The sequence below is a fragment of the Gymnogyps californianus genome, chromosome 24, assembly GCF_018139145.2.
Source record: "Gymnogyps californianus isolate 813 chromosome 24, ASM1813914v2, whole genome shotgun sequence".
NCBI classification, from domain to species: domain Eukaryota; kingdom Metazoa; phylum Chordata; class Aves; order Accipitriformes; family Cathartidae; genus Gymnogyps; species Gymnogyps californianus.
Window position 1 is genome coordinate 4,384,932 of NC_059494.1, and position 17,942 is coordinate 4,402,873.

Genomic DNA, 17,942 nt, shown 5'->3' on the forward strand with positions numbered 1-17,942 from the left:
TGCTGCCACGATGGCCGGGGGGGCTTTTTGCCTGTCTTCTGAAACCTCTCTCCACGGCTGACCCAGCTGCGCTAGCGGTGGAAATGTGGCCGTGATGTCCCCGCTCTACGGGCCGGCGGGTGACAGTGGGAAGACCGCACGCCCCCAGCCCCTGGCGGTTCCCACCTCCCCGAATTCACCACCTAATGAACCGCGCTGTGCTTGTCTTTAACAGATGCCGACGCGCCGGTGAGCAGCGACGGGGAGAGCGGCAGAGCCCATGTAAGTGTGCAGCATCCCGGGGCCAGGGGGCTGCTGGGGGGGGCTCCCTAAGCCGGGGGGCTGAGCGGGGGGCTGTCCCGCAGTGGCATTCAGCCCAGGAGGACTCTGCGGGGTGTTGCAGCATGTCCGTCCCCGGGGAGCCGAAGACCGCGTCCTTCAGCTGTCACTGTCACTGATCCATGCCGGTGGGCAGCTCTGCCTCGTGGCACCGATCCGGTGCCGCTGACACAAGCCAGGAGCCAGCCCGGCCACCAAACCCCCCATCCCCAGCAGCACCGAGCCCACACCCCAACATGTCGTGTGCTCCTTCTCCTCCCGGCGCACTGACCCCGCCGGCGAGCGTGCCGTGGATCCGACCCGCTGCCTTTAGTGGATGCGTGCGACTGTGCTCGTCCAGGCTGGCGGCGAATCCAGCCCCAAGGGCTACTCTGGGGTGGGCTTGCTCAAGCGCAGGCCGGGGGTCAGCAGCCGCCAGCCCACCCGTGTGCACTGGGGCCGCACCCCGGCGCCTGCTCTGCAGCATGGAGCCAGCTAGTGGCTAAATCCATCTTAGCAGACAAAAAAAGAAAAACCAAAACCCAATGTGTTTTTAAGGCTGCCGATGCAAATACGCGCACAAGGGTTAGGTGCTCGAAGAGCCAGTGACGAGCCTGGTTCGCGCTGCTCGGGGCCGGCAGCAGCATCGGCTCAGCCCCGGGGGACCCAGGCAGCGTGAGCACGGGCTGCAGAGCACAGGGACCGGGTCCCTCCACGGCTGCGCTGAGCACCCCTTGTTGTGGGAGGGGACACAGAGGTGCACCATGCCCCCCGTCCCGCCTGGCCACGCCGCTTGCTTTCCCCACGGGGCCACGCGATGCTCTTACACCCCCAGCCACGCTCGCGGCCCTCCCCGCAGGGGCTAGAGGAGGCCAGGACCTGGCGTGGTGTCTCTGAGCAGGATCCGGACGAGCCTGAGCTGAGCATGCCAGAGCCAGCGCCGCTCGGCGTGGACAAGAAAGCGGCGGAGAAGAAGCGGGCGGAGAAGGTGGGAGCCAAAGGCAGCGCTACCGGGCCTCCAGGTAGGCGTGCAGGAAAGCCCTTCTCTGCCCCAAAATGGCCAGCCTGGCCCCAGGCGGCCACAGAGGCATAGACCCTGTCCTGTGTCCCCGGCCAGCCCAGGACGCACCGCCTGGCCACAGAGCAGTGACAGGACGAGCTCTGCTCTCCACAGTCCCCCGGGAGCTCAGTGACATGGAGATGGGACTTCTTATCCACCTGCCAAATCCCGCTCCTCTTCCTCCTGCTCTCTGCCCTGCCCAGATCTGCTGCTGGGGGGGCAGCAGCAGGGCCGGGAGCACGGGCAGAGGTTTTCCCCGCTTGAGCCCCAGGATGCTATAACACCATCGTGGCCCGAGCACCTTGGACTCAGCCCCTGTGACATTCTTTTCCCCACCCCTGCAGTGCAAACACCTTCCTCTGCTGGCGGGAGCAGGACAGGCAGCTCCTGCCCCTGCCCGTGCCCCTGCCCCTGCCCGTGCCCGTGCCCCTGCCCCTGCCCCTGCCCGTGCCCCTGCCCCTGCCCATGCCCTGCCCCTGCCCCTGCCCTGGATGGGCTGTGCAGGAGGGTGTTAAGAACCCTTCCCACCCCCAGCTCAGAGCCCTTTGCCGCTTCCCAGCTCCCCCAGTAACACTGTTTTCCTTGGGGGTCCCCAGTCCCCAAGAGCCTCCCCGTGCAGAGGAAGGTGGAGCCCCCCAGCCTGGACCCCGCGGAGGAGCCGCTCCTCTGGGAAGGGCTCACCCTCAACAAGTGCATCCTGGTGGCCTCCGTCGTCGCCCTGCTCAGCGTCACCTTCCAGGTGCTCCAAGGTGAGCCGGGAGCCGGACAGAGGGGGACGGGGTGGGCAGACCCTGCCGCCACCTCCTGCCTCCTCCTGCCGCCTTTCCCCTCCTCTCTTCCAGCACCATGCTCCAGGGAGGGAGTCAGCCGCGGCAGGCAGGACCCTCCGCCACCTCCCCTTCACGGTGGGTTCGGATGCTCCGGGATGCCGTGATCCCACGGAGCCTGAGACAGGGCCGCGTCCCAGGGTGGGCTGGCCCTGGGACCCCATGTCTGGGGTCCCGAACAGCCTCATCCCCTGCTGACGGTGGCCTGTCCCTCTCCTCTCCCAGAGGTGGTCAGTGCCAAGGAGGAGGAGGTCCAAGAAGTGGTGACTGCCCAGCCTGCCCAGCCGGAGAGCAGCATGTTCGAGGACGATGATGGTGACGACGGTGGTGACAATGACGGTGATGATGATGGCGATGCTGACAGCAACCTGGTATGGGTCCGGGGTGGGGGGAGAAACAGCATCCTCAGGGCACCTCCCGTCAGGGGGGGATCATCTCGTCCCTTGGGGAAGGGATGGAGAGGGGTGCCGGTCCCTTGGGCTGTGTCACCAGTGCCTCGTCCCCTCCGTCCCCCCCCAGGCAGAGCCCTGGATCTTCAAGAAGTGGTTTGGTCGCTCGGCACCGGAGGACGGGGACGAAGAGCCCACGGATGTCCCTGAGGTGCCACCAGCTGCAACAGAGGTGAAGAAGAGCCGGGAGAAGAAGCTGGAGAAGAAGGAAGAGAAGACCCGGGAGGGCCGTGCTGCCCAGGCAGAGCGGAGCAGCCGGAGGGAGGCACGAGCCAAGGACAGGGCGCCGGGGGACAAGCCCAGCAAAGCCCCCAGGGCCCCCGGGAACCAGAGCAGCAGCCCCAGAAGAAGCGGGCCCGGGAGGTGAAGGAGAGCCGGCGGGAGCGGGACGAGCCCAGGAAGGAGGGGTGGAAGGGCCGTCCTGGCAGGGCCAACGGCGGCAGGGAGAGCCCGAAGCGGGACTGGCGGCAGCAGAAGGGCAGGAAGCCCTGGGAGCCGGCAGCCGCCCCGGGGAAGGACGGCACCGCCAGGCCCAGGGAGGGCAAGAGGCGCGACTGAGGCGAGGGTGACCGAGGGGCTCGATGATGCTGAATCCAGGGGGGTCCAACCCCGCCACTGCCCCCGGCAAGGGCACCCTGCTGCTCCCTGCCTGCACTCCAGAAACATCCCCAGGCTGGCAGCACGGGCAGTGCAGGCAGCGCTCCAGGATCTCCAAGCAGCGGCAGAGCGGCCCAGGAGCCTGGCACGAGCTTCCCCAGGGACTTTGGGCCCCCCTGGATTAGATGCACAAAGGCAACCCGAAAGGACCGGAGGAAGGAGCTTCTCTTCACCTGGGCTTCGCACTATTTCTCTATCCTCACCCGAAATCTCTCTTGCAGTTCATTTTCACTCGTGGCCCCCGAGGAATTGGGGCGGCGCAGTGGGCACAGGGATCCCAGTGAACAGAGTTGTCTCCAGACTGTGTAGCTCTTCAGTTAATGGTTTTATTCAAAAAGCAAATCAAGAGAGAAGTGTATTCTGGGTTAATGAAGCCAGGCTGCAGCCGTCGTCAGAGGGACGTCAGGGGAATGACCACCCCAACCTCGCCGGGCCCCGGTGCCATCGCTGCAGGGTGGCGCGAAGCTTGCTGGTAACAAAACTGGGCTGGAGAGCCCGTCACCCGGGGATCCCTTCGGGCCTTGCCTTCACAGAGTCGCTTTTAGGAACGAAACACAAGTGCAATATCACGCAGCGCTGTAGCAACTACAGGAGACGTTCACAGCCCCAACCCACGGCAGGTTTAAGTATTTGCTAAATCAATAGAGGTTAAAATAAACTATTTTCATTTTTAATAAGGTATTAAATCGAATGTTTTAAAAAAAAAAAACAAGAAAAGAGCTTGTCCCTGGTTATGTTTCTGCGTTTTCTGTGCCCCCCCCCATCCGCGACGTACAAGGGCTCAGCGCTAACCCAGGTCCCCACACGGGCTGTGGGACGGGGCCGGTGTGTGCCAGCCTCCAGCCGTGCCCCTGTCAGCCCCGTGGGGATGCTGCAAAGCCCAAGGGCTGGTCCTAGCCCCAGGGGCTGCAGCCAGGACGAGTCCAGGAGCTGCTTTCTGGGGGTTCAGACCCTGCGGCAGCCCCGGCGAGTCTCACTGAGGGCCGGGCTTAGCTGGGAAGATGATCTGGGGCAGCCGGGCTCTCCATGCTGATGCCGGCAGGGACGCGGAGCAGGTGCTTTGGCAGCCGTTTGCACCCGCTCCTATTAATGGTGTGAGCAGCCCAGGAGGTGTAACGGGATCGCTCCCCTCTCTCAACCCTCCCTCCCTCCCCTCGCTCCCCCCGGCTCTGGCAGCGTCCCAGGAGCAGGGGCAGCGTGGGGCGATGCAGGCGTGACCCAGCGGGGAGCCCCAAGCCACTGCCAGCGGCTGTCCGTGGCCCCTGGCTCACATGGGGATGGGTCCCCAGATAAAGGCTGGTCCCTGCAAGGGGATTTTGCCTCTTGTTCTGCTTTCGCAGGTGGAGCCGTGTTCCCGGTGGGGGCTTAGTGATGGGCCGTGGGCTGGGAAACGGCCAGAGGATGCTGCGAGTGGGGAGGGGGCTTGGAGGAAGCAACAACTGCCCTGCCTAGCTGCTACGGGAACAGAAGGCAAGGGATAAATAAGCGTAGTCCTGGCTGGATCTGCCAAGCCTTGCCCTCCCACGATGGCCCCGCAGCACCCGTATCCAGCTCAAGCCCCGCTGCAGGGTCAGAGCCACGTTGCAGCACGGCCCCGCAGGCACCTCGGGCATCCCCAGCATCAGGAGCGGGCACAGGGAAACGCTGGGCTGCAGAGCAGCCCCCCAGGGACTGGCATGGCTACAGACAAACCCAGAACCAGAGTGACGCTAACAAGCCAAACCGTGGGGAAAGGACATGCGGGGAGCTCCCATCTCAGCGAGAAGCACCAGCTCCAGAGCTGCAAGGGCAAACTGGGAGGGGGGGAATGGGATAAGGGCGAGTGAGGAGGTGGGCAGGAGCCTCTACCGACAGCCACACTCCTCTGCCACCATGTTGGGGAACTTGCGGACCTCCAGCCCCTCCGTGGAGAGGCTGATGATGAGCTGGTCCGAGTAGCGGACGGGCACACAGCAGGGAGCCCGCTGGAGGGGCGAGCCCCGCTCCTGCATGCCCAGCAGTAGCACCGTGTGCGAGTAGTAGCTGGGGACGCGGGTGGAGAGGGGCAGCTTGCAGGGACCCTCGCAGTTGTTGGCTGCGTAGACGGTGGGCATGACGATGAACTTGCGGTCGTGCAGGTCGATGGTCAGCTCCTGCAGGCGGCAGTGGGCCTGGTGCCGTGCGCTGCGGTTCTGCCGCAGCACCTTCCTCTGCTCCTGCCAACGCGCCCGCACCGTCTGCAATGCCTTCAGCAGCAGCAGCGCATGCAGCTTCCCAGAGCCGGGCGGCCGCTCACCAGCTTGACCCTCGCCTGGCCCCGGCGGGTAGTAGCAGAAGCTCAGGAGATGCTGGAAAAGCCCCATGTTGGCTTGGAAAGCTGGGATGTCCTTCAGCTCCTGGATCACTGCCTGCAGCTTGCCCATCAGCAGCTGCAGCACAGTTCCCTCCGGCTGCCAGTCCCCCAAGTGCTGCTCCAGCACAGCTCCGCTGTCCTGGGGGAAAAGCAGCACCGAGGGCTCCTCTGACTGCACCAGACGCTCCAGCGCTGCCTCCTCCGACAGGTTGAGCCGCTGGTGAGGGAGGGTCTCCATCACCTGGAAGTCCAGCCAGTGGTGGGAGCTGGGCTGGGTGGGCGGCTCGCTGGCGGGACTCAGGACCTGGCGGATGAATCGGGTCAGGATGCCCAGGAACTGGCTGCTGCCGCCGGGCACCGGGGACGAAGTGTTGGCTTGGCTCGGAGCGGTGGGGGACGGCAGCTCCTTGGTCGCGGCCTGGGGTGGGCTGCAAGGAGAACACAGGGAGGGTCACGGGGTCCCCATGTACCCCAGGGGTCCCGGCAGGCCCTGCCCCACATCCTCCCGCTGCGGTCCTGCAGCAGAAGGGCTGGGGCTGCCCCTCTCTCCCCCAGTTCCCAGCCCCTGTGTTTTTCCATGGCTGTGGCAAGGGCCACGGACCTGAGCTGCGGGTACGGAGCCATGTCCACCACTCCGTCAGCAGAGAGGTAGGAAGAAGGGGCCAAAGCTGCCTCCTCCTCCTCCTCCTGCCGTGACTTGGCCAGCAGGAGCAGCACGGGGGTCATCCTGGTGAAGCATTTGTCATCGGAGCCGAAAAGGAGCTGCTGGGTTTCCGTGGGGGGCAGGGGGGCACCTGGTGGGGAGAGGAGCGGTGAGGACGGTGGTCTGGGGTCTCCCACACGTCCCCACAGCCCCTCGTTACAGACAGGCTTGAGAGGATCCCAAATGGCCAAGTCAGGACACAGAGGGCACGGACACCACCATTCCCCGCCGCCGCGGGCTTCCTGCATCCCTACCTCCCTCTCCGCGATGCCTGATCGCCAGGGAAGCCTCGAAGCTGAGCTGCTCGCTGGTGCGGGTGACGGATGCTACAGTGGCTCCCAGGACCAGGTACTGGGTGTCCCTGGTGAGGCAGAGGCTCTGCACGGAGGCAAAAGACACAGGAGCACCGAGGACGTGGGTGAGGCATCACAGAGGGGACACTCAAATGAGCCCCCCGCTGTGGTCCCTGCTGGCTCGGGATCACCCAGTCCACGGTGGCCCAGGGAGCAGCGAAATGGGAGGGCCGGGACCACCGGGTGCAGAGTGGGCAGCGGGCTTCACCACCCAGCCCCAGAGCTGCTCGGGAGCCGTGGGGTGCAGGGAGGCCCAGGGACCCCCGGGTGGGCAGAGAGCCCCGAGCGAGCCTGGCCCCAGACCCGCTTCTCCGGGCAGCGGTGCCGCGGCTGCTGCCCCCGGCCAGGCTGGAGAGCCCTGGGGCAGGTGGGGAGCCAGGACCCCCAGAACGGGCTGGGTACCCCCGGCCTTCCCTCTGTCCCTGCCGGGAGCTGGGGACAGGGTAACAGCACCATCTTCAGGCACGGCTCGGCCCCGGCGGGAGGGTGCGACAGGGCAGAGAGATGGCAAAGGGACGGGAGGGGATGGCAAAGGGACCGGGAGAGGATGGCAAAGGGACCGGAGAGGATGGCAAAGGGCCGGGAGGGGATGGGCAAAGGGCGGGAGGGATGGCAAAGGGGCTGGAGGGGATGGCAAAGGGCTGGGAGGGGACGGCAAAGGGCTGGGAGGGGACGGCAAAGGGGCTGGGAGGGGATGGCAAAGGGGCTGGGAGGGGACGGCAAAGGGGCTGGGAGGGGATGGCAAAGGGGCTGGGAGGGGATGGCAAAGGGACTGGGAGGGGATGGCAAAGGGACTGGGCCAGCAGAGCCGAGAACCCCCCCCCACCTTCCCTGCTTGCACCCAGGACCGGACCCCCCGGCTGTGGTCACCCACCTGCTCCCGCACCAGCCCCGTGCCGGTGGCCAGCAGCTCCTCTCGGTGCCCGGCGCCCGGCCCCTCTCGGCTGCCCAGGTAGAAGAGCAGCAAGGCGACCCGCAGCTCTCCCAGCGACCGGCCCACCTCTGCCTGGAAAACCAGCTTGAACCACAGCTTCGCCTGGGCTTCCCACTTCACTGGAAAGGAGAAGACAGAGGGGGTGAATCGCCCCTCCAGCGGCCGCGGGGCTCCTGGAGGGGTGATGGGTGAGGAAGGGGCTGCGGGGCCAAGCACCGGTCCCATGCAGCAGCCAGAGCATCTGAGACGGGAGCCGACAGGGAATAGGGACACGGCAAATCCCCTTCCCCAGTTTCAGGGAGGTCGGTCAGCAGGGCAGAGCCTGCAGCCCCGGCGAGCAGGGGGCTGCCTCGCTCCCAGAGCAGCTCTGGCAAATTTTCATGGGCAGATCCCTATGGAAATCTCTTCTCCCATGGCAGCTCCTCTGGTGGCTTAGGGACATTGTGACTGTTGCATCGCAGCCAGCAGCACTGCCCGGGGAAAAGCCACTTCCCCAGCTGCCCGGCACTGGGGAGTTCAGCTGAAAATCCAAAATCCAGGAGGGGAGGAAGAGACTTCAAGAAAAGAGAAACAACCGTGACACTCTTGCTATGCGGGAGGCCAGATTAAAACCGAGGGTTGAGCTCTCCCTCAAGCACAGCACTTACCACCGAGACAGGACAGAGGGATGCGCGTTGCTGGTTTTCGCATAAGGCTGAAGCTGCACAAGCAAGCCCAGGACCCAGGGCTCCTCGGCAACATCGAGCAGGAGAGATCGGCACGTGCTGCAGCCGACTGCGAGCAGCCGGGCTCACGCCACAGCAGGACCAGGCAGGTCCACTCGTCGGACCCTCTCCTCTCTTTCCCCAATCAGACAGAGCTGGCACGGGGTCCTAACCCGCGTCATTAAGGCAGAAAGTGAGAAACGCTCGTAATCTCGAAAGCAGAGCAGAAGCCACCAAGACTGTGGCACCTGGGCGTTAGTCACAGGCAGGGACAAGGCACCCTGTTGCACACAAGCTATCATCACTACTAAAGCTTCTTAAAAATGTACCCAGAAAGACATTTTACTGTATCGCTTCACTGATTTTAAAAGGAACCCAACCCCACAAATTTAATTCTGTGTTTAAATCTCTAATTTAGGGCAAGCAAACAGCATCAGCCTCCCCGAGCCCTGTGTTTGCCCCGCTCCGCTCAGCCTCGGGCGCAGGGATTTCACACCAACCTTCCTCCAGATGCAGCACGAGGAAGCGGTCCTGCCCCGGCTCCACCACGTGCGCGTGGATGTGCTTCAGGGGATGGAGAGCGGCACCCGCCTCCCCGGCCGGGCAGAGCCCGAAGGTCTCGAGATAGCTTTCGTCCCAGCTGGTGTGTTGTCTCAACAGCTTAACGAAGCTGCTTTCGTAGTGGGTGAGAACACCCACAACTTCCAGGTGCCTCGGGGTCAGCCCGTCCTGGTCCATTTTCACCCTGCACACGGGCCCTTCCAGCCCCCCGAGCGGCCACGGGTGCAGGCTGGAGCCGGACCAGCCGATGCCCCCATCCTCAGCCATCCCCTGGAGGCATTTTGCTCCTGGGTCAGGCTTCAAAAAGAGGCGAGTAGCAGCAGTCATCCTTGATCTTGCTGCTGAGCTGGGTCTCGCTCTTTCCTGTAAACTTGCGTTTTCTCTCTTTCTCTCCTCTGCTTCAAGTCCCAGCTCCTCCGGCAGGCTCAGCTCCAGCCGGTTAATCGGGGAAATCCTTTCCCCCGTGCTCCCCTTTCTCGGAAGCGCTGCAGAGGGGAGCAACAGCACCAGGCACGGCAAAAGCACCCTAAGAGCAGCCTTCATGTTCCCACTTCAGCTACTCCCACCGCAGTCGTTCGAGCTGCTCACACGCATCTCAAAACACTTGGGCGGAAGGGGAGGACGGCGTCTCCCTTTTAAAAACCAGCGGCCTTGAGTTGACAATGCACAACACACCTCCCTTGAGAAACTCAAAGGCTGTCATGCTAGAGAGGAGGGAGGGATGTTTCAAAGAAACTTTTTTGTTCTATTTTTGGGTTTGCATCTAGTATTGGAAATGTAAAAAAATTAAAGCTGTTTCTCTTGCTCGTAGGGATGGACGTCCTTGACTTCAGATGTTTTCTAAAGGAGGATGGACGTCTAGACTCGGATCTTCATGGGGACTGGCAAATACTATTCCCATCAGCAGTGAAGCACCAGGAGGGAACAATTAGCCAGACTAGGAGGAGGGGATAGAGACAGATAATGGGCTGAAACTAAGTAAATGTATGGAAAGCGTTCTCCTCTCTTCGCTGGAAAGCCTCCCCCCTCGGCTGGTACCTCACACGCTGCGGTTTAGAGAGGCCGCCCTGCAGCGGCTCTTAACCCATCTCCTGAGCCCCAGGCTGCTTCAGCCTGTGAAGGAGAATCTCCTGGGGTGCAGCAGCAGCCTGACGACTTTGAACACTTAAGAGTTGACTTAGAAAGTCTCACGACACACGTGTTATAAGGACTTTTCCCTCTATGAGATGCCAGTACTCACTGTCACACTTGGAATTACCAATGCCACCTACCTAATCCACCCTAGAGAAACCTCCCCCCACCCAAGGTATCTCCTTTTTTTGGCAACGGAGGGCAGGGGGAAACGTACCCGCAAAAAAGTTCCAATGCACGTTCGGACCCTTCCTGGGTTCCCAAGACTCTGCAGTTCGGAGCTCAGGATCTGGCTACAGCACGTCACAAACGCTCCGCGCACCCGAAGTGGAGAGGGACAGAGGGCACCACACCAGCGGGCTGGCGCAGGCGGACCTCTCTCCTGCAGGAGCTGTGACAAGGGACACGCACCTGGCAAAGGGCAGACCCACACAACCCAATCCAGGCGTCGGGCCGGCTCAGCTTGGGACACAGGGCTGCTAGCATGGTGGTAAAGCCAGCGAGAGGGTTGGACACGCTCTGGGTGGGACGGAGGGGGACCCGTGTCAGGCCAGCAGAAGAGGCGAAGACTTCGATCCCTCCATCAAAGGGGCACGCAGCTGCAGGGCTGCAGCGAGCAGCCTCCCCCGCGGCCGGGAAACGAGCCAGGCGCTGGCCAAGAGCAAGCCCGGGTCAGGCAGCCCGGCCCCCAGCGATGCCTTCACCCAGCGAGCACCCCGGTATCCCGCGCTGAGACGCCCCGGTTCAGTGAAATGAATCCTGGAAAGGACAGAGAGGAGAAATCTCAGAACTTCTACTTTTTAATGGGAACCAAATGGTTGGTTGAAGGAAACATTTAGTATAAATAAAACCACAGAGAACTAAAAGCTTGCCAAAGCTAGTCTCCTAGTGGGAGGATATATACAATAAAAATCATACATGACAGCAGGTGCTTCATAACAGCACAGACAACATTTAATGAATTATAATCATAAACTAAGATTTAGTATCACTGCAGCTTTGGTAATTTCTTTCGACTAAACATGCCCAGAGATCCCCGCCACCGCCACAGGCGAGAGCACCGACGTGTTGTTTGCAAACCCACGTTAGGCACACGCAGCCTAGTGAGCAGCAGGTAGGAGCGAGGCAGCCGCGTACCGGGGAAGGACGATTCCTTCTTAAATTGTCAATGAAATCCTGTCTGGCGCTTTTCAAGGACTCCTGAGCAGCAGTCCAAACTGATTTCCTCACCAGAGATGTTTCCACCGGAGCTACGGTACAGTGCTCCCACACCAGGAGGAGAAAGGAGGTTTCCAAACGCAGCGGGAGCGATGCTCTTCCGATTGCAACCGGAATTCAGCAGGAAGACAGAGAAAACTGGATTTAGAAAATCCGGCTTGCCCTCCATTCTGCCCGCCGCTGCGATTACTGGGGATGCAGTAACAGAATCCTTTCCGTGTCTCTACGACAAGTCTCCCCATCACTGAATGAACAGCTCGATAAAGGACTTCAGCTGCACAGCAGCCCATTAACTGGCTGATAATTTATGGGATACCCATCAAGCAGTCGAAGAGGGGGTAAAACGTTAAAGCCAACGCAGCTGAGCTGAGGCTGATGTAGCTGTTCAGTTAGAAGGAGGTGAGGCGCCTAAAGATTTCCAATCCTTTGCCTCCTCTTTGGAGGATTTCCAAAATGTAACCAGACTGGGAATGTTTTGTGTCATCTAAGGGCTAAAGGAAGTGAACACATGGCAACATTTTTAACCAAAACACAGGAAAACATAGAGAAAGGAAAACTGAAAACCTTTTAATGAACCTACAGGATTTAGTCAAATTCACAGGCATACAAAACAGAAATACTTCTCTGAATCAGTCATGATCTGCATATAAAAAGATAGGAGCTAGCGGAGTCCAGCGGGACTGAGTCCAGGAGGGGCTTCAGTTGGAGGGAGGCGGGGGGGGGATAGTGCCTGGCCCCTCCGTGGGGAGAGGTGGTCTCATCATGGGTGGCAGAGGAGCAGGGGGAGGCACCCCGGGTGCTGGTGGCAACTGAGGTGGCACTGGAGGTGGTGGCACGGGTCCAGAGGGAGGCATGGGAGGCAGAGTCATGCCTCCCGGAGGCGGAGGCGGCATGGAGTCCGGCAGAGGTGGCCTTGGGGGCAAGCCGTTCATCAGCGGAGGTGGCGGAGGCCGCTTCACAGTTGGGGGCCCTGGAGGGAGGTTTGGGGGAGCTGGGGGCTTCTCCATCTTGAAGTGGAATTGAAGGAAGAACTGGGGAGGGAGGGGAGGGGAGAAAAGCAAAGAGAAGGGAACAATTAATCCTCAGGACAACTTTGTGCCATCACACAACACAGCTGCTCTGTCCACGCTCTCTGCCTCCAGGAACACGGCTCGGATCTCTCCTGACCTGTTGCCTTCACAGATCACGGCTGCCGTTCTACCCTGGCAGCATTCAGGACTTGCACCAGTATTGTCCAGTACTTTAACTCCTCTGAAACTCGTTCTAAGCACGAAGCTATCTGTGACAAGGTCGGTATCCCCCACTATGCATTCATCCCCTGCTCTCACATACGATACCCAGCGAGTACGTCCACGCCACAGGCTCACCACAGACAGCTGCGTGCAGGAAACACGCAGCAAGGAGCTACAGAGAGGACACGGTTCTGCACCGTTCTGCTGCTGCTGCCACTGACAGCAACCGAGGATTCCACCTCCCAGGTTAAATTCTCACAAAGATCACACACAGGAAGATCTTTCTGTCAGAAGGAGTCACTGCCCAGTTGCAGTGAAGGAATGGAAGATTTCAGCATCAAAGCCAGCACAGAGATGACTGCTGTGCACTCTTCCTGCATTGCCTTTCCCCCCAGGCTGCTCTGCCCTCCTGCTCCCTCTTTAACCCTTAAGAAAGGTGTTGCAGTGCTCCAGCTACCTGTTTGGTTTCCCTGTTCCAGTGGGTCCAAAACTTTCCTTCTGCTTTATCAATTTCTCTGCTTGGCACCTGCAACAAAAACGAGGAAGGAGCTATTATTAGCGCCACCAGATTAGCTCAATGGCCCTTTTTAGCACCAGAGCCTGCAAGATAAGCACAGTTATTCCAGGCCTTTGTGAGATGCGCTAGTCTCGGATGTTATTAGATAGAGATGGGGGCAGGAAAGAATTAAGTTACTTCCCTATCGGTCAAGGACAAGCGTGCTGGCAAAAAACCCTCTCTTAACATCTGCACAAAGGCTGAGGAGCAAAGCCCAGAAGGCTCCTTTCTGTGCCAGACACCGGCGATTCAATGGCTCCCCAGAGCTCAGCGCACAGCCTAGTTTTCATGCCAGAGTCCTCCATGAATTCTCAGTAGGGTTTAATGACTTCCAGTCATGTCTTCCTGACCCCCCCTTTCCACTCCATTAACCCCCTGAAGGCTAGAACAGAAGTCTACAGTAATGTTCACTGGGAATTAATGTCTTGGAAAACATGGGAAGGGAACTTTCCCAACAATCAGTTAATCCCAAATCTTACCTTGAAAGCTATGGTTTCATAGGGCTCCGCTGCCATCAAAAGGTATTGCCAGCGTCTGTCAGGGGGCTCAATCCTTTGCTCATAGGCTGACATGAACCGATGACGAGGCATGATACTTTCTGCAATCTCCGGATAATCAATCTGTTGGGGTGTTATCGCAGCGTTAAGGAGAACATCCCCTTTTCACTCCCCCTTCGTACAAAAGAAATCCCTCAACTATGAAGCATATCGAGAGATCGGTTCCAAACAGAAAACTCAGTGCCACCAAACGAAACAGCTTGACAACTACGATGATGGATTTGCTTGGCACAATCAGCAGCAGAGGACTAGGAAGGGAAGGCCTTTTTTTTTATTTATTTATTTCATGAATCCTGCAAAGAACTGCTCATTTAGCAGCTCTTTTACTTGGATAACCCGGACACCAAGAATTTTAACAGTGCCCTTACCTGGAAGAGAAGGCTCTGCTGGCCTGTTTCTGGATCTCTCTGTTTGGTCACTGCAAAGAAATAAGAAAGCTCAGTACATCACATAGCAGGGTTAGAGCAACGTTATTTCTGCCCTAGGAAACACACAAAATTTCCAACAACAAAATATTACAAGATTTTTCTCCCATTTATCAAACAAAACGCCACATTGTCTTTAACCAAAGCTACTAAGGATTTCTACCGAAATTCAGCTGCTGTGGGGCAAAGACACTGTGCACTGCAGAACAAAGCTGGGGGATAAAGAAGCCAAGGTTTGTACTGAAGGCCAAAACGAAACAATGAGGAGTTCAGAGAAAAAACTTGAGCTATACATGCAACGAGTGATTTACGACCATTAGTGAAAGATGGTACAACGCAATAAAAGGAGAAGAGAGACTGAAACAATGTCATCATCTCCTGCATGACTACTAAGAGCTGAAAGACTGAGACATACCAATCTATTATTAAAATGGTTCTCACTCGACTGTCAGCAATAAAAAGATGTTCCATGGGCAATTTAAACAATAAAGGACATCAGGAGATAAGCCCATATCTTATTCATGGACAGATCTGCTAAAAAGACTAATTAATAATTCACATCCACAGCACTGCACTTCAGGCACGCTCCAGCAGGCATTAGGAGTCTCCTGTGACAGACACCCCTGACACACCTTTATAACCCGGGCGTCCAATTTTCACAAATTTCTTCACTTCCACTTTGACTTTTTCTGGTGCGGGCTGGGCAGGCGCTTCCTTAGCTTCCTTGGCAGCTCGACGGGCCCTGGATGAATTGGAAGCGTGTCAAATTTAAAAGGTTAGCTGCACTTGTTTCTAAAGGATACACGAGGAGCAGTCTGAATCCCTTACCACGGAATATTCAGCGCTTCACAGAAAGCATGCCAGGAAAACCTGCTATTTCTCTTCCACGCACCACGACAGGCCAACTGTATCCACGCCTTCCCTTGACTAAAGGCTGTCATCTCAATTATCTTATCCACCCCCAAGATGACCTTGGTGCCCCTCTCCACAGATGGATTTGAGAAGACTTACTTCTTGAACTAAAAAACCCCACAAACTAGTCATCTAAACCAAAGCAAACTGGATTTCTTAAAATAAAACTTACAAACTTCTCCCACCCGGTATTCACAAAACCAGATCCTTATAACTAGACCCAGCCAGTTTGCTTTTAAAACTCTTTCTCCCCCTTCCTTCAGAAATCTCACAACTGGCTTTGAACCTGAGCTCGAAATAGAGCTTGTCAGCACCATTTTTTGGAGCAGATCTGGTCCGTACCTCCTGGCTAGTGCCAGGCCGTTCACTAGGAAACAAACACAGTCAAAGAACATTCAAGCACAGTGTGTTACTGTATAATGGAGTTCAAGATTTATAGATGCACACAATCATAATTTTAAAGTGCTTAGGTAACGGAGAATAAAGCTACAGTGGAGAATGACTTACAAATTGGTCTGATGCTTCTTCCCCTGGGTATGTGCTAAGTAACTTCCCTGAAACAAAAAACAAAGTAGAATAAAGTTAAACGAAGACAGGACTGTTCCTACACTGAAAGACACTTGTCACAGAAGAGAGACACGTTGACAAGGATATTTTAATCCTTAGCAGAGAGGAATCTTACTCAAAAATTGCAGATTGCTCTCAACTGCTGAACTGTCATAAACTGTCAGGCTTAACACATACAAGCCACTACCCACCCATCATCTCTTCAGCAGTCAGTCATCAGGCACGTCCCAGGTTCTTGCACTTGAAGCTACTATTATTCTAAAATACCTGCTGCCGAGATCAAGACAGACAGCTGTTCGACTCACCTCATTGTTGTGCAGCGTTAGGCAAAGCTTGCATTCGTAAGAGCCCAAGTGATTTTTCATAAAATAAGGGTCCTAGGAAGAGAATTATTAAAAAGTTACAAGCAAAATACATGGCAAAACAACAGAATAATCAAAACACTGCCGAATGTTTGCTGCACTGAAGAACTGAGTTCACAGATTTAAATTAATAGCATAACATTGTTTTAGGACTATGAAAACAGAGAGAAACAATAGCAGCTTTGTTAATTGGTGACAGCGTACCCAACTGCAGGCAAGAAACAGCAAAATACGAACCAGTCCCGAGAAGACTGAAAATAATGGAGTAACAGCTACTTGAATACGCAACTGTTGGCACCTCTCTGGTCAGCCCCGTCACAAATGTTTCTCATTCAACTCCCACATTACCAGAAACAGAAGTACTTAATTCCAATCCACAGCTCTCCACTAAATCTCTCGCCCTCCAAGCCATTTCACTCAGGCAAAGCTCTAAACTTATCCCCACAACAATCTGCAGGACAGGAGCGCCGCGTCTTTTCTTTCCTACGCACGCAGAGGCCAAGGCTCACCTTGTTGATGTCGATGGTTTCCAAAGCCAGCTGCCGGAGCCTCTCCCTGCGGTCTCGGTTACTTTCTGAGGCAGAGGCTACGCCTCCGCTTCCAGTTTTACCTCCAGGACGATGCTGAAAATCCATGATGGGGACTTCTGTGCTTCAGCTACTTATGGAGAAAGAGAGAGTCTGGAAAAACGAGGAAAAGCAATGTGAGTGATAACTAACGCTTCTCCTAACCTGGAGTTCACATGGCTATTTACACCCGTCAGTAAGGACATGAGAGGAGCGCAACAAACCATGCCCTGGACACGCGCCACGTGACGCAATTTCAAATGGAGCAGGTCTTGTACCACTGACTCAAAAAGTTGAGTAGAAGTAAAACGATCCAAAATAACAGGCCCCCAGAGCCCTTCCCATCTTCTCAGCCGCTCCTTCTATGCAGAGACGTATTCTTCCCCGAGCTCAGCTGGGCCCCAGCGAGGCTCAGCAGCCCCACCAGCGACTCCCCCAGCCCCCCCCCCCCAAACAGGAGCCTCCCAGGAGCCTCCGACCCTCCATCTTGATAGTGAACAGCCCCAGAACCTGCCACGGGCCGAAGCCTCTCTCCACCACCCAGGTTCGCCGCTGCCCCACCACCCTGACGTGCCCCCAAGGCCCCAGAGCTACCCCCACGCAGCCCCAAACCCTCTGCGAAGGTCAGAGCCCCCCCTCAATCTCCCTGGGAAGGTCAGGGCCTCTGCACGCTGTCCCCAACCCCCAAGTGAGGTCCCAGAGTCCCTCCTTCCCTCAGCAAGGGCCAGAGCCCCCCCACACCTCCCCACACCCATACACAAATCCCCACCAAGGGTAAGACCTTTGCAGGAAGGCCACAGAGACCCCCCCAGCCCCTCAGCAGGAGTAAAAGTCCCCCTCAAATGCCCCCTGCAAGGGTCAACCCCTCTCAAACGCTCCCCAGCCCTCAGCAAGGGTCAAAGCCCCCCCAAACACCCCCAGCCCTTCAGTGAGGATCAACTCCCCCCAAACACCCCCAGCCCCTCGGCAAGGGTCAAAGCCCCCCCCCAAACACCCCCCAGCCCTTCAGTGAGGATCAACTCCTCCCAAACACCCCCAGCCCCTCAGCAAGGATCAAAGCCCCCCTCGAACATCTCCCAGCCCCTCGGCAAGGGTCAAGGCCCCCCTCAAACGCTCCCCAGCAAGGCTCAAAGCGCCCCCCAACCCCTCAGCAAAGGTCAAACCCCCCTCAGACATCCCCCAACCCCTCAGCAAGGATCACCCCCCCGCCAAACATCCCCAGCCCCTCAGCAAGGGCCAAAGCTCCCCCCAAGCACCTCCAACCCCTTAGCGAGGGTCAAAGCCCCCCCCCAAACGCTCCCCAAGCGCCCCTCAGCAAGGGTCACCCCCCTCACACCCCTCAGGGACCGTCAAGGCCCCACACGCCCCCCCCCCCCGCCCAGGCCCGTACCGGTGCGCTCAGCCCCGCTCCCGCTCCGCGCATGCGCGCTGCCCCCTCCGCCCCCCGGCGCGCGCGGCTTGCTGCTTCCGGCGCGAGCGGTTCCGGGGGCGGGCGGGAACGGTTCCGGGGCGCGGGCGGCGGGCGCGGCCGGGCCGATG

At 58.3% G+C, this 17,942-nt stretch overlaps 3 protein-coding genes across 4 annotated transcripts; 1 reads left to right on the forward strand and 2 right to left on the reverse strand.

The window, feature by feature from the left end:
* The first annotated feature begins 219 nt into the window (after positions 1–219).
* On the forward strand, positions 220–4,007 carry LOC127025572 (uncharacterized). The gene is made up of 6 exons (XM_050910620.1): positions 220–261; positions 1,199–1,319; positions 1,954–2,106; positions 2,200–2,262; positions 2,410–2,555; positions 2,704–4,007. The coding sequence occupies exons 2-6, from the start codon at positions 1,223–1,225 to the stop codon at positions 2,998–3,000; spliced, it is 756 nt and encodes a 251-aa protein (XP_050766577.1). The 5' UTR covers positions 220–261; positions 1,199–1,222; the 3' UTR covers positions 3,001–4,007.
* Positions 3,603–9,468, reverse strand: AMH (anti-Mullerian hormone). The gene is made up of 5 exons (XM_050910619.1): positions 8,817–9,468; positions 7,553–7,731; positions 6,580–6,703; positions 6,224–6,416; positions 3,603–6,050 (listed from the first exon to the last, which is right to left on the reverse strand). The coding sequence occupies exons 1-5, from the start codon at positions 9,418–9,420 to the stop codon at positions 5,135–5,137; spliced, it is 2,016 nt and encodes a 671-aa protein (XP_050766576.1). The 5' UTR covers positions 9,421–9,468; the 3' UTR covers positions 3,603–5,134.
* Positions 9,469–10,792: 1,324 nt separating this feature from the next.
* Positions 10,793–17,821, reverse strand: SF3A2 (splicing factor 3a subunit 2). 2 transcript variants are annotated; one of them, XM_050910550.1, is made up of 9 exons: positions 17,794–17,821; positions 16,347–16,517; positions 15,781–15,852; positions 15,416–15,462; positions 14,629–14,738; positions 13,940–13,989; positions 13,494–13,634; positions 12,916–12,984; positions 10,793–12,257 (listed from the first exon to the last, which is right to left on the reverse strand). In XM_050910550.1, exons 2-9 carry the CDS (start codon positions 16,470–16,472, stop codon positions 11,925–11,927), a joined length of 948 nt encoding a protein of 315 aa, XP_050766507.1. In that variant the 5' UTR covers positions 16,473–16,517; positions 17,794–17,821; the 3' UTR covers positions 10,793–11,924. The 2 variants fall into 2 exon arrangements, with proteins under 2 accessions (XP_050766507.1, XP_050766506.1); XM_050910549.1 differs by lacking the exon at positions 17,794–17,821 and adding an exon at positions 16,628–16,730.
* Positions 17,822–17,942: the final 121 nt, after the last annotated feature.